General features: G+C 40.8%; 1 protein-coding gene across 3 annotated transcripts in view; it reads right to left on the bottom strand.

Annotated features, from left to right (window-relative positions):
• Ppp1r12b (protein phosphatase 1 regulatory subunit 12B) overlaps positions 1–14430 on the bottom strand; it is a 209717-nt gene that overhangs the window by 142184 nt on the left and 53103 nt on the right. For all 3 annotated transcript variants that reach the window (XM_057769525.1, XM_057769521.1, XM_057769522.1), the window contains exons 3-8: positions 13900–14018; positions 11158–11317; positions 9183–9327; positions 7401–7475; positions 4596–4675; positions 3598–3737 (exon numbers count right to left, since the gene is read on the bottom strand). In XM_057769525.1, coding sequence (XP_057625508.1) covers positions 3598–3737; positions 4596–4675; positions 7401–7475; positions 9183–9327; positions 11158–11317; positions 13900–14018 — 719 coding nt within the window. The remainder of the gene's footprint in view (positions 1–3597; positions 3738–4595; positions 4676–7400; positions 7476–9182; positions 9328–11157; positions 11318–13899; positions 14019–14430) is intronic.

Raw genomic sequence — 14430 nt, 5'->3', positions numbered from 1 at the left:
CTGGGAACCCAAACTACAGAATAACACCATCCAAATTTATGCTCCATCTTCCTACCTCAATCATAACCTAATCTAGAAAGTCCTTCACAGACATGATCAGAAATTTGTTTCCAAAGTGATTCTAGATCCCATCAAGCTGACAAGACAACTACCACAGGTCTAGGTTCAAGTACTGAAAACTTAGTTCCTAGTTAGTGTCTGTAACTATGACACTAACTATGAGAGGTGACTGGGTCATAAGGGCTCTGACTTAACTGATGGACTGACAGACTCATAATTTGGTAGCATTCTTAGGAGATGGGAGGAGGTAAGCAGATCACTGGGAGTTGCTGCAGGATATTTTATCATACTGAGAACCCTGAGGTTGCACTAATTAAATAAAATAAACCATAGGATGAGGCATAAGCAGCCAGTGACTGGAAGTAAACAAAGAGTGTGAGGGGAAGTTGAGAGGTTGAAGAGAGGCACAAGAAGTAGAAGGGAGGGGCATCTGGTTGCAGGAGCTTTGTTTTCAGGCAGAGCAGGAGAGGCTCTCTTTCTGAGACATGGCTGAAGAAGAAGGTTACCCTGCTGCTTTCTCTGCCTCTCTGAGCTAGCAGGTTTATACCCTAGCATCTGGCTCCTGAGTCTTTATTGATAAAACAAAAACACAGAGACTTAGTTAAAAACAATATTTGTTTCCCTATGGGGGTCGGTGGGGGGAGCCGGCTGAAGCAGCGGCAGGATGCAGCAGTGGGATGTGAAGGCTCCCCAGCGTATGGCCTCAGTAGCTAGGTGGCTGTGGAAATGTAGTCAGGAGCTGAGGCAGTGGTAGGATCAGCTGTAGCCATTGAACAGCAGATTTAAAAAAACAAAACAAAACAGGGAGTATCTTGATTCTGACCCTTCTCTACTTCCCGGCTGTTAAAACTTGAGCATCTCTGTCTACCACACCTATCAGACACCATGATATTCTCTCTGTTTAACTACAGGCCCTGAAACATGGAGCCAATTGACCATGGACTGCAGTCTATGAGACCATGAGTCAAGATAAATCTTCCCCACCCTTTACACAGTTCCTCTCAGGTACTCATCACTACAATATAAAAGATATTGATACAGACTCCAACTCTTCTAACTTCCTGTATCAGAAAAACACCTCACTCTTCTGAACCCCACACTTCCTAAAATAACCCACCCAATGAGTATTTATGATAGTTTGAAATGAATTCAAAGACACAGATGAACATTCAAGACCAGGAATGCTGAGGTCATATTTGAGGAAATCAAGCAATCCAATTTAGCTACAATATGTTCTTGCCTATGTAGAGTACTGGGAATGCCTGTTGGAGCTAGACAGTCTGAGGCTTTGAAGGCTAGGCTACAGGGTTTGGGACTTACTCTGCAAACAAAGATGGGATAAGGGTGCTGGCACAGAAGATGTCTAAACAGAAGTATACGTTGATCATAAGGGTGTTGCCAATATTTTATCCCAAAGCAGTATGGACATGGTCTGTGTGCTAGCCAGTTTTATGTAAAATTGACATAAACTAAAGTCATTTGAGAAGAGGGAACCTCAATTAAGAAAATGCCTCCAGCTGGGCGGTGGTGACATATGCCTTCAATCGCAGCACTCTGGAGGCAGAGGCACACAGATCTCTGTGAGTTCGAAGCCAGTCTGGTCTACAGAGCGAGTTTCAGGACACAACAGCCAAGGCTACACAGAGGAACTCTGTGTATCAAAAAATAGAAAGAAAAAGAAAAAAGAAAAAAGCCTCCACAAGATCAAGCTATAGGCAAGCTTATTGTACTTTTCCTCAATTGCTGATTAACAGGGGCAGGGCCCAGCCTATTGTAGGTGGTGCCATCCCAGGGCTGGTAGTCCTGGATTCTATAAAGAAGAAGGCTGCACCTTCTATGTAAGCAGCATCCCTCTATGGCCTCTGTATCAGCTCCTGACTCCAGGTTCTGACCCTGTTTGAATTCCTGTCCTGACTTCCTTCAGTGATGGACTATTAGTATGGAAACGTAAGACAAATAAATCCTTTCCTCCCCAACTTGCTTTTGGTCACAGTGTTTCATCATAGCAATAGTAACCCAAACCATGACAATCTATAAAGAGTAAGACCTGACGCAGGAGTATAAATTATGAAGCAATAGCAACAGTCTTGGTAGCTCCCTCCTATTTTCCTAATGCCATAGTAACTAGCAACAACAAGAGAAAAATGTAGCATAGGGCAAAACCAAATATGAATTCCAGATACTGTGTGAAGATTAGACTATGGGGATACTCAGTAAATCACACAAAGAACAAGTAAATTACACAAATACACATTTGTAACTTTTGGTGGATGTAATACAAGCATTTTCAGAGTAAGCTACAAATAATAATAGATAAAAATTTAAATTTTTAAGTGGCTGCAGAGATGGATAAATAGTCAAGAGCATTGGTTTCTCTTCCAGAGAACCTTGGTTCCATTTCCAGCTCCCACATGCCAGCTCACAACCATCTGTAACTCCAGTTCCAGGATCTGATGCTGTTTTCTGGCCTCTACAAGGACTGCGTGCATGTGGTGCACAGACAAGAAAGCAAAACACCCATACACACGAAAATAATAAAATAAATAATCTAAAGGAAATCCAAGGTTCCGTGAATATAAAGTTCTTTTTCCTTTACTGAAAACTTACTGGATACCGCCTTCTCTACAGAACCTCGGCAGCTAACTTCCTCTGGTGAAGTCAGTGAGCCTCAAATTAAGACATGAATTAAGAGCAGTATTCTCCATGACGGAGAGAAACTTCAGCAAAGTCAAACACTAATATACAGTCTCAGTTCTTCAACTTATAACAAACTAAAAATAATCTGGAAACAAAAACTATGATCTTGAATTTGTGCTAAATATATACAGTTTTTGTTTCTGTTTTTCTTTTTTACAGGTATGTTCCCTTACATTTTCATCATTCCCAAAGCAATATAGTAGTTATTTACACTGTACCCAGTAATATAAGCAGCTGAGAGATGGTTTGAAGTACATAGGCAGGTGTATACAAGTTCTATGCAAATACTATACCAATATATATGACACTTGTATATCTAAAGCTTTTGATTATCTCCTGGGTCAGTCTCCCATGACACTGAAGGATAAATGCATATATTACTAATAAGAGTAATAAAAGTAAGTCTGATTTCTTCTTTCACAATTCCTTCACTAGGAAACTGAAGTTTACAAAATAAGAAAATAAATTAGGATTCAGTTTTGAGAATCAGAGTAACATAATAACTAAATGCAAATTTTTACCAACGTGTTAAAAACATTTGACCTATAAAGTCTCTATAAGCCCCCTTGCATCTCAGTATACTGGCTTCGTGGACTCTATAGTTGACATATCAATCTAAGGACAGGACATCAGGCTCTCTCCTGCAAGATTTCTCTATGTACCTCACCATATGGCTGCATTAGAACTGGCAGGTACATTTTAACTGAGCTCAAGGCTTTTATACACATATTGTCATTAGCAATTCAATCTCTTGGAAACTGTACTTCAAGCTTTTTCTGGAAGCCTGTGAGGCCTGACCAACCCCGGACGGGCAGCAGACATGAAGGGCCTATGCATTACCTGCCTCCTTCTCAGTTTCCGATTCTTCTTCTTCCTCTTCACCTTCCTCTTCCTCTGAGCTGGAGCTGCTGGAGTCTTTGTTTTCTTCCTCTGTTTCTTGGGACTTGGGGCTTTCTTCTTCATAAAGCATCTTCTCCTTGCTAATAATTTGGAAGCAATTCAGATATGACGAGTCATTTAAGTTCACTGACAATCAAGTATATCAAAGGGAGCAAATCTACAAATCTGTTTGTAGAAGCAACAGTAAAAACATGGACATCCTTCTACCTGTGTGTTTTCTTGGACCCTTGGCTTTCAACAGTCTAAGGTTTATTATTGATTTCAGGGTATGAGTCAAGGAGAGTTTGTCTATTCAACATACAGTTAAAGAGAATCATGAACAGCAAGGATATGATGGTAATGGGGCAGATAAACATTTTTTAAAGTCAACAAACAAATATTTACTGAGTTTTATTACATACCAGAAATCTTGCTAGATACTGAAACAATGGTAAAAAATAAACAAATTCTTGAGCGGAGGAAACACCCAGTGTAAGAAGGGGAGAGGGCAGAACTAGGAACCTCTAGGCTAAGCTAAAAGAGATGCTGCCAATACAGTTTCTCAGTGTAAAGCATATTCATTTATTCTCAGAGCCCCCCATATCAGTGCCATCTTCCCAAAACATTTCTACACTGGAAGATCATTTGACTTAAATCAAACACAGGTTCATTTTAATATAAAAATTCTTAAGCATTGCTGGGCAGTGGTGGCACATGTCTTTAATCCCAGCACACTTGGGAGGCAGAGGCAGGCAGATCTCTGTGAGTTCAAGGCTGGACTGGTCTATAGAGTGACTTCCAGGACAAGCTCCAAAGCTACAGAGAAATGCTGTCTCAAACAAACAAACAAACAAACAAACAAAACCAATAATAAAAACCCCACAAAAATCCTCAAGCATCACACACAGAGAACACCAAGAGCATCTTATTCCTTATATACAAGTAAGCTTGTATCTTACTTCTTGAAGAGTCCACTCTGAAACTTTCTATTCAGGTCTGACTCAATGAGCTTATTCCGCGTCTTCTTTTCACTTCGAAGCTGGAAATTGAAAAAAATAGAAAAAAAAAAGGAAAGAGGATGACTATTTGTGAAAAATCAATAGTACTGAGAAGCGCCAAAATGAACCATCATTCAGAAAAATAAAAATAAAAACAGGACAAAATCAAAGACAGAGAAGAGAATCCAAGAAAACGACAAGCACGCTGAGTGGTAGTAGTGCACGCCTATAATCCCAGCACTCGGGAGGCAGAGAGAGCAGGTCTCTGAGTTCGAGGCCAGCCTGGTCTGGTTGCTCTACACATTCCAGGACAGTCAAGGATACACGAAGAAGCTCTGTCTCATAAAAACAAACAAAGAAAAAAGACAAACACATCATCACCGTGCACCACTCCTCCTTGGAAGAAAGTAATAGATGAAAATCTTTATCCAAAGTAGAAGTGAGAACCATGGCCTTGGAGATTCAAGAAAACTGTCCCTTCAAAATCACAAATAAAACCTTAATAGGGAAAAAAATTAATAAAAAGCCTGGCTTCTGAAGGATAAGGAGACAAAAGGAACATGGAAATATTTTTTTTGATTCACATACCAACATAAGTTGTCAATAATTCTAACAAAATCACAGGCAGATACAATATGGGAAGCAAATTATTATTTCTTCTATTAGATATATGCTATTAGAATTGGTCTGCTATTTGGATGTATATTCTAGACCAGTAGTTCTCACCCTGTCATGACTCCCTGGAGCCACATTTACATTATGATTCATAACAGTACCAAAATTGCAGTTATAAAGTAGCAATGGAATAACTTTATGGTTGGGGGTCCCCACAACATGAGAACTGTATTAAAGGGTCACAGCATTAGGAAGGCTGAGAACCACTGCTCTAGACAAAATATACTTATGTCCTTGGAGCCTAAAGTTATGCAGAGGACAAAGAGAAATGCCATTCCCTTTAGTATAGTAAGGTTATGTATGGTGAAGCTGGGCTTGAGCGTACAAGTCTATCACACCAGTTACTAGGGAGCCTGAGACAGAAGGATTATAAGCTCAGACTAGCCTGGGCTAAGGAGTAAATTCAAATGGTTGGAGGGAGATACCATTTATGCCCAAAACCAATTATGTTAGTAAAAGGGTATGGACTGTGAACTGAAATTTCTGAGACCATGAGTCAAGATAAATCTTCCCCACCCCTTACACAGTTCCTCTCAGGTACTCATCACTACAATACAAAAGATACTCAGGCTCCCACTCTTCTAACTTCCTGTATCAGAAAAACACCTCACTCTTCTAGACCCCACACTTCCTAAAAGAATCCACCCAGTGAGTATTTATGATGGTTTGAAATGAATTCAAAGGCACAGATGAACATTCAAGACCAGGAATGCTGAGGTCATAGTTGAGAAAAATCAAGCAATCCAATTTAACAATTTAGGCAATTTTTATGTGCATCTAAATTAGTTTAGAGGACAAGATTTTACAAAAACACAAAAACTTAACTATGAAAAACAGAAAAAGAAAACACATGAACTATATATTGTTTGTCTGAACTTCATGTATGTGGCTTTCTAAATGAGTCTTAAAGTAACAAGAATTCTGCTTCAGAGACTGGAAAGATGGTTCAGTGTTGGGAGCTGTGAACCCCCAGATCCTGAATTTCTTGTAAAAAACGTGTTATGCTTGCAGCTGCTCTGAGCACAAGACCCTCAGGAGTTCCTGATGGCAAGGGAGTGGTTTCTCGTGGGTCTGGCTAGGGCATGGCTATTAGTTAAAGATTCCTATATTAGCAGCTCTGGTACACAATAAAGGGGGCATTATTGGGGCATTCTTGTTTCAAGGATGACCCATGTCTCTGTCTGTGTGTCTTTGGTGTGTTTAAATCTCCAGGCCCTTGCCTGGCTCACAAATGGTCCTGTAGTGCAGGTGCTGCAATACAGGAGTAGTGCCTTATTGTCATGTAGTACAGGCGGGCAGTAAAGAGCACTCACTGACTGTTCTTCCAGAAGACCTGAGTTCAATTCCCAGCACTCACATGGCAGCTCACAACTGTCTGTAATCCCAGTTCCAGGAGATCTGACAACCTAACACCAATGTACATAAAATAAATTTAAATAAAACTATTTTTTTTAATAAAAGAGTTCTGCTTCAGTAATCTAGACATGATGCCAAATGATCCTCACATTAAAGTCTCTGATCTGTCACATCTCTGAGTTACATTTCTGTCCAATACTAATTTTATTCCCCTGTCCAAAATTACTCATTGTCAGAAAATGTGAGCTGGTCACTCTTTACCTGTGTCCCAGAGGGTGGGGGGGTTCCATTCATGAGTAGCACATACATGTAGCTCTTTTGCAGAGCACCAAGCAGAAAGGTAGATGAAATCAATGAATGTTTTAAAGAAAGGAGGAAAGATAAGAGGACTGAATTCCAGATGTTTTATTGATCTGAAATAAGTATGAATCACTACTAATCAAATACTGTCCAACACCACGTGACACTGCAGTATGACCTCATTAAGTGAGAAACACATTCCTCTCTGTAACCGACTTTCAGCTATCTGTAGGCTATTTCATGGTGAGTAGCTCTTTACAGCATAGTTTCTTCAAGCAGACTACTGACAATTTCTGAAGGGAACAAATAACATCTGTGAAATGCAGATACATACAGTTCAACTCTGAAGCAATATGACACTGGAGCAAGAGACTGGGACACCCAGAGTAAACTGTGAACTGCTAGGAAAGCTCTGAAAGCATCAACCAGACTTACCACATTCTGCTTCTTCTGAAGCATCTCCAAGTGCTCCACCAGACCTTCATCAGCCACATCAAATGGTGTCTGTCCCTAGCAAGACAAAGGGGCACCATGACAGATAGAAAAGAGAAGCAGCAATCATGTGACTTCATCAGGGACTATTCACTATTTACTTACTTAATTTTATTCTGTGATACAAACTGAATCTCCTTTATCCAACATGCTTAGGAGCAGAGTGCTTTGAATTTTAGAATGTGTGTGTGTGTGTGTGTTAGGACTCAAACATAAACACAAAATTAGTTTATATTTTACATATAGCCTAAAATGGTTTTATATAATATTTTAAATAATTCTGTGCTTTCATGGTATGGAATTTTCCACTTGGGGTATCATATCAGTGCTCACAAAGTCTTAGATTACAAACATTTCAGATTTCAGACTGGGGTTGGAGATGCCCAGCCTATAGATGACTCCCCAGTCTGCCTACTCTACATTGAGACGCCTTCACACGTCACAAGAGACAATTTAAGAAAGGGCAAATCCTTTAACCACAGAGTTTGTGTGTCCAACAGCAGCGAGGAAATGGTGCAGTGGCACCATTTCTAATGCTTATGGATCCCTATTTATACCCATTCCAAAGTGTTATTGTGATGACAAATTCAGTCAGTGCCCTTAAAGCCTCTAAGGAAAGTTTGGGGGCACACCTACACTGAAGACTAATAGGAATGATCTCCTTTTAAGGAGAGGAGGGGAGACAGGCAGGTTTTCTTTCTTGCCTTCCTTCCTTCCTTCCTTCCTTCCTTCCTTCCTTCCTTCCTTCCTTCCTTCCTCCCTCCCTCCCTCCCTCCCTCCCTCCCTCCCTTCCTTCTCTTTCCTTCCTTCCTTCCTTCCTCCCTCCCTCCCTCCCTCCCTCCCTTCCTTCTCTTTCCTTCCTTCCTTCCTTCCTTCCTTCCTCCCTCCCTCCCTCCCTCCCTCCCTCCCTTCCTTTCTTTCTCTCTTAAGACAAGGTTTCTCTGTGTAGCCTTGGCTGTCCTGGAACTAACTCTGTTGACCCGGGTAGCTTCAAACTCACAGAGCTCTGCCTACCTCTACCTCCCAAGGGCTGGGATTAAAGGTACATGCCACCACTGCCTGGCCAGGTTATTTCTTTTAGGAAACACCAGTACAATCACATGCTCTGACCTATAGTCTGAGAGTGAGACCTGGACTCAGGAGTTATGTGAGACAGACAAAACCATGGGTCTTGATTCTAGAAAATCAAGCGATTTTGGATGAGGGTCCCAGGGTTTCTGAGTTGTTTGATATGAGACTGGGAAGACTACTTTCAGTCAAAACTGAACAGTCTTTGCCATTACAGATGTTCTTGAATGACTCTATGTGCAGAGAGCTCAGCTGTTAAAAGACTCTGAGTTGAAAAAATAGTAAAATATTTCATATCTCACCACAGATAGGACATTAGGTTTCTCAAAGTTCATTTGTTGTCAAGAGCAGATATCTTTTTCATTTCCTTTTGTCTTAGGGGCTTCAACACAAGTAGAACCAGATGACGTGGTTGGTGGACTTTTATTTTACCGAGAAAATGTACTTCTTATTATATTGATAACAAGCAGCGAGGCAAGGAGGAAGAGGACAACACAGCTACAGTGGTGTGCATCCCCCAGAACAGCCAACTGGATACTGAACAGTGGTGTACATGCCCCAGAACAGCCAACTGGGTATTGAACAGAGACTTTAAGCCTACGCCAGGCACCCAGCCACCTGATCTCATTGCCCTTTTAGAGGTTCAGACTCACTAACCAGTTTGTTCCGGACATCCATGTCACAGAGTGCTTCTGCCAAGATGGAACAAGCCTCTTTCACTCCCCAGTGTGCAGCAGCATGAAGAGGAGTCCAGCCATCATGATCCTGAACATTGAGTTCATAGCCAGCCTGAATTAAAAGTCTAGAAGGAAACCCAAAAGGTACATTTACACCCTTGATTTTATAGTTTTCTACTAAATAAGCTACCACTCCACTAATGCTTCAGTTGCGGGATGACTTTCAGGCATCCTGTGATCCCTTCGTTCCTCTAAGGAATAGCCTGCAATTCCTATTGCTACTTCACACCAATTGCAACCTTCACTGCACCTCTCCGTAAGATCATCCCTATGGCATTCCTTACACATGGCCACGTCACACTATGCATGTTACTTAGTTTTTGTCAACCTGGCATAAACATGGATTATCTAGTCACAGAGAACCTCAACTAAAGACTTGCCTCTACCAGACTGGCCTAGGAACGTCTATGGGGCATTTTCTTAATTGCTAACGATGGGGAGGGCCAACTCACTGTGGGCAGTGCCACCTCTAGGCAGGTGGGCCTGAATTATATGAGCCAAGTAGCTGAGTAAGCTACAGGAAGCAGGTCAGTAAGAACCTTCTCTCTTGCCTCTGGTCTTGTTTGAATTGTTGCCCTGACTTCCTTCCCTTAGTGATGGACTGCTCTCAGAACATATAAGCCAATAAGCTTTTTCCTCCCTAATATTGCTTTATTCATGATGTTTGTTACAGCAACAGAAAGCAACTGAGACATATGCCATACACGAGGAATACATAGAATAGTCTGCACCCAAGATTAACTAAAACCTAATCAATTAGCCAACTTACACAACTCTATTACAGGGTATACTCTTCATTTTCCAGTTCAGAAAGGAATTCACATATAAAATGAGAACTCAAACATCTCTAGGATATTTTACCAATGAGTTTTGTAGATGACCTTTATAGGACATGACTGTTTACTGTAAAATCCCATACCTCCAATTCTTAAAATACCTACAGAGAATTCTAGCTAAGCTAGCTATACAACTAAAGACTAACTTGCATCCATGTTATACGTAAGAGGAAAAATATGATTCCTAAAGCCAAAATTGTACTGTGCTATCCTTTCAAGAACTGAGCAGCACATGACTACCATGTTCAGGCAGAAGGAGAAAAAGCACCAACACACTACCATACCTACTAGGAAGGCTGTACTAGGTAGAATGTGAACACTGGAAGAGTCTAGCAACAACTGTACACATAGTGTCATTAGCTCCCCTGCATGCTGGAACTCTTATCAACACTAATCACCAGGAGTCACATAAAGCATGACTATAAGAAAAGTGAAACAAGTAAACTGCTTTTTTAAATTACACTTTTAAATTGATTCATGTGATGTGCTGTGCATGCAAGTATATTTGTATGTAAGGGTACATACATGCCACTATGCAGAAGTTGAGGTCAGAGGATAACTTAAGGAATCAGTTCTCTCTTTCTAGCACACAGGGGACTAAACTTAAGTCATCATTTGGCAGCAGATGTTCTTACCCATGGAGTCAAGTGTATGTGCACATGCGCACGTGTACACACACATACACACACATCTGTCTAACTCTCATATGAAAACTGAATACTGCACACTCAAGATCTATAATTGATCTAATGAGCCCAGAAACTGTCTAATTCAGAACCACAAGGGTCACACATCTGTACAGTCAAAGAAAGGAGGTTTCTGGATAACATCACAGATCTGAGAGAGGTCTTCCCATGCTATGGTGCCTAAAGTCTGCATGTACCTGAGGAAGAGGGACTGCAAGAGGGAGACCACCCATTAAGAAACACCAGCAAAGTATGAGGCAAATTTGCAAGGCAAGAGAAAATCAACAACAAGAAAATACACCACAGTTAAAAAGATAAGAGCTTTTGCTTCTAAAATCCATCTCTTTTTCTCCCAGTATGCCCAGCTCCACACCTGAGAACTTCAGAGTAACCCTTGGCAGCAGCTACATGCAGGGCTGTGGCCCCTGAGCGAGCCTGCCTCACATCTTCTATTTTCCCGCTGTTGAGCCACTGGCGGGCGTCTTGCAGCATCTGTTGTTCTTCTTCCTTTCTTGACTGCTCTAGGTCAACGCCTGAAGAAGCCAGACACCAGACAGCAGTGTTACTAAAGCCCCCCTGTGTCTGACAGGGTATTTCCTTTAGATTCAAAACACACAGATATTACCACAGATAACACTTTTCTCATTAAGCTGGTAACTGATTCAATTGAAAGCAATGGCATTTGTATTACAAAATTAGCAATGCTAAATAGCCAGGCTAACCACTATGTGGTACATACACATTCATGAAGGGAACATACCTAACACTGTTTTCAAGAGAACATAAAATCAGATCAGATATTATTTTTACTTACAATATTTGTATGAAACTATAAATACCAAAGTTCTTTAACGTGTCATATGACCTTTGTTTCCCAACAATCCTGTGGGGTAACTATAATAGCTATTACTAGCCTCACTTGCCATATGAGGAAACAAACACAGAAAGGTTGGGTGTTTTGTGTGTGGTCACAAACACATCAGTGGCAGAGCTGCCAGTAGAACTCCTTGATGCTCTTGGCTCTTGTCCACTCACTACACCGCAAGATCACCATTTCATTTCAGGTAGGCTATATTGTGGGAAAGGGCACTCCTCCTAAAGCTCATTTCCACATGCACTTGTACATACTTATCTGAAGCTACATAGAGCAACCCAGTGATTACCAAGTTATCTAAAGTCAACTAGAGTCTGTTTTTAAGGCAATGTAGATTTTGTTTCCCTTGCAATCATCTGGAGGTACTCTAAGAGTTCTTCCTTTCATCCATCAACTTTCCGATATCTAGGTCAGTAAAGAAGGGACTTAAGAAAGGACATTCTTCATTATACAAAACAATGAAATGTTCAGAATACAAACACACCCGTTCAAAAGGTTCCATACTCATAAGCATACTTTATCTGTGCTTTCAGTCTCATTTTGGCTCCTAAATAAGAAGCCATGAACTGCTGAAGACCTGTCTGTCTGGGGAGATGCATGGGGTGAAGAGGAAGCTATTTAGACCCAGTAAGAGCTATCAGTGCTGCCAAGCGAAGCAGACATACAAATGCTTGCTTCAACAAAGCATTAAGAGGAGTCAGCAATCAAAATAAAAAGAGTAGATTCTTAAACTAAAACTTACTTATAAATTTGTAAACTGTAAAACATTTTAGGAGACTGAATGGGGATTGAAAAGATGGCTCGTTGGTTAAGAGCACTGGCTGTTCTTCCAGAAGTCCTGAGTTCAATTCTCAGCACCCACATGGTGGCTCACAACCATCTATAACTGTAGCGCTATGGGCTCTAATGCCCTCTTCTGGTGTGCAGAGGTACATGCAGACAAAACATTCATACACATAAAATAAATAAATCTTTTTTAAAAATGTATTTTAGGAGGTGAAATGAATAGGATGAGAGGATAAAATTAGTATAAAAATTTTAATTCAGTAAGGCACAGAACCACATATGGACTTTAGTAATAGCATGACCTGGAACAACCATCACTTAAGGCAGGCTTAACATGCTTTCTATAAAAAGTGAGATACTTAATGTTTCCTTGCAGATTTGACAGACCTACAGTCCACCATGACTACTCAACTCTGCTGATAGAGCATAGGCAGCTTTGGAGAATAAACAAGCAAGTGTGGCCAGTCTTGGCCCTAACTGTTCTAAAGGACACTAAAGCTTTGGAAATAACTTCTGGTCATTTAGAAGAGCCTCCTCTATCTCTGATCACTACAGATCCCATCCAGAGTTTCATGACAGTTTCAACAGAATCCGAAGACTTGCTGTCCATAGTTAGCCAATAACTTTAAATTGAAAACATTTCTAAAGCTAGGTGTGGTGGTGCTGGCCTGTAATACTGGTAGGGAGAAAAGAGATTTGAGGCATCTGTCCACGGACAGCCTGGGCAATATTGTGTATAAAAACAAAACAAAATGGCTTTAAGGTGTCTAATAGGAGAATCCTACCTTATGCCCTGAAATGAGTTTCTTCTAAAACTACAAAACAGGAACATATTTTCAGAATATAGTCTTCTAAGATAGGTTCATTATCTCAGGAAACAACTAGAACCAGGTATGGTGGCTCACACCCGCAATCTAAACTCAAGGAGGCAGAGGCAAGAGGACAGCCACAGAGTGAGCTCGGGGCATGTGGGGCTATGAAGTAAGATCCTGTCTCTCAAAACTGCAAACAAAAGAAACTATCAGAACAGTTTCCATGGTTACTATGGCTTAAGATCCTTTCAGCGGTTTTAATAAAGAGCTTTTCATACCACTGTGTAGCTCTCAAAGGGAAAGGACACAAAGTCACAAAATGGATTCGGCCACACTGGATTCCAGCCTTTCTTCAGACTATCCGGTGAGAATACAATGTACACACAAAGAACAGTCCACAGTCCTCCTCAGGCCACTCCTAACTCCAAGATCAGTCAGTACACAACCTTAGAATAGCAAAGACAAGGAAAGCCTGGTCAGCCTTTGGGCATATGGCCTATGCTTGTATGAGTTATTAAGAGGATTGATGACGAATGCGGCACAGACAGATTTAATCCTGCCCTGTCACATGATAAGGAAGAAGGATTATGTTCCCTGAGGGGCAATGTGAGAGCCTTTCTAACCACCCAGTCTCCTAGGTTACCTTGCTTCTTTACTTGTTCCAGAAGAAGGTCTTTCATGGCTGGCTCTTCTGCAAGATCAGAAGGAACTTCACCCTCGCTGTTCACAACTCCCACACTGGCTCCATGGCTAATAAAATACCTGTGTGACAAAATCAAAATTATCTCTGTCAATCTAAGATCAGTTTGTACTGTGTCTTGAGTTCAATGTACAGCAAGGCATATTTGGGGGTTTTAAACATGATAAAGATGAGGTGTTTTGTTATTAATTTATTATGAATTTCATATCCTAATAGTCTTCAATAATTAGGACTATAGGTTTCACCATTTCCCATCAAGACTAATGTTTTCTTACATATCCATATTCACTTACATACTCATTTTTTGATATAACCAAATCAAAAAGATTTTGTACATATGCATATGCCTAATACCAATTCTTTCACTTCTAAAACAGGGTAGGGTGGGGTATTCGGCCAAGCCCGTATCCTAGTATTCAGGATGTTGAAGCAGGAGCCTGGCCTACACGCTGAGTTCAAGACTAATCAAGACTA

The sequence above is a fragment of the Chionomys nivalis genome, chromosome 5 (assembly GCF_950005125.1).
Source record: "Chionomys nivalis chromosome 5, mChiNiv1.1, whole genome shotgun sequence".
Lineage (NCBI taxonomy): Eukaryota > Metazoa > Chordata > Mammalia > Rodentia > Cricetidae > Chionomys > Chionomys nivalis.
The sequence above is the reverse complement of the archived record's forward strand: the minus strand, read 5'-3'. Positions and strand labels throughout refer to the sequence as shown.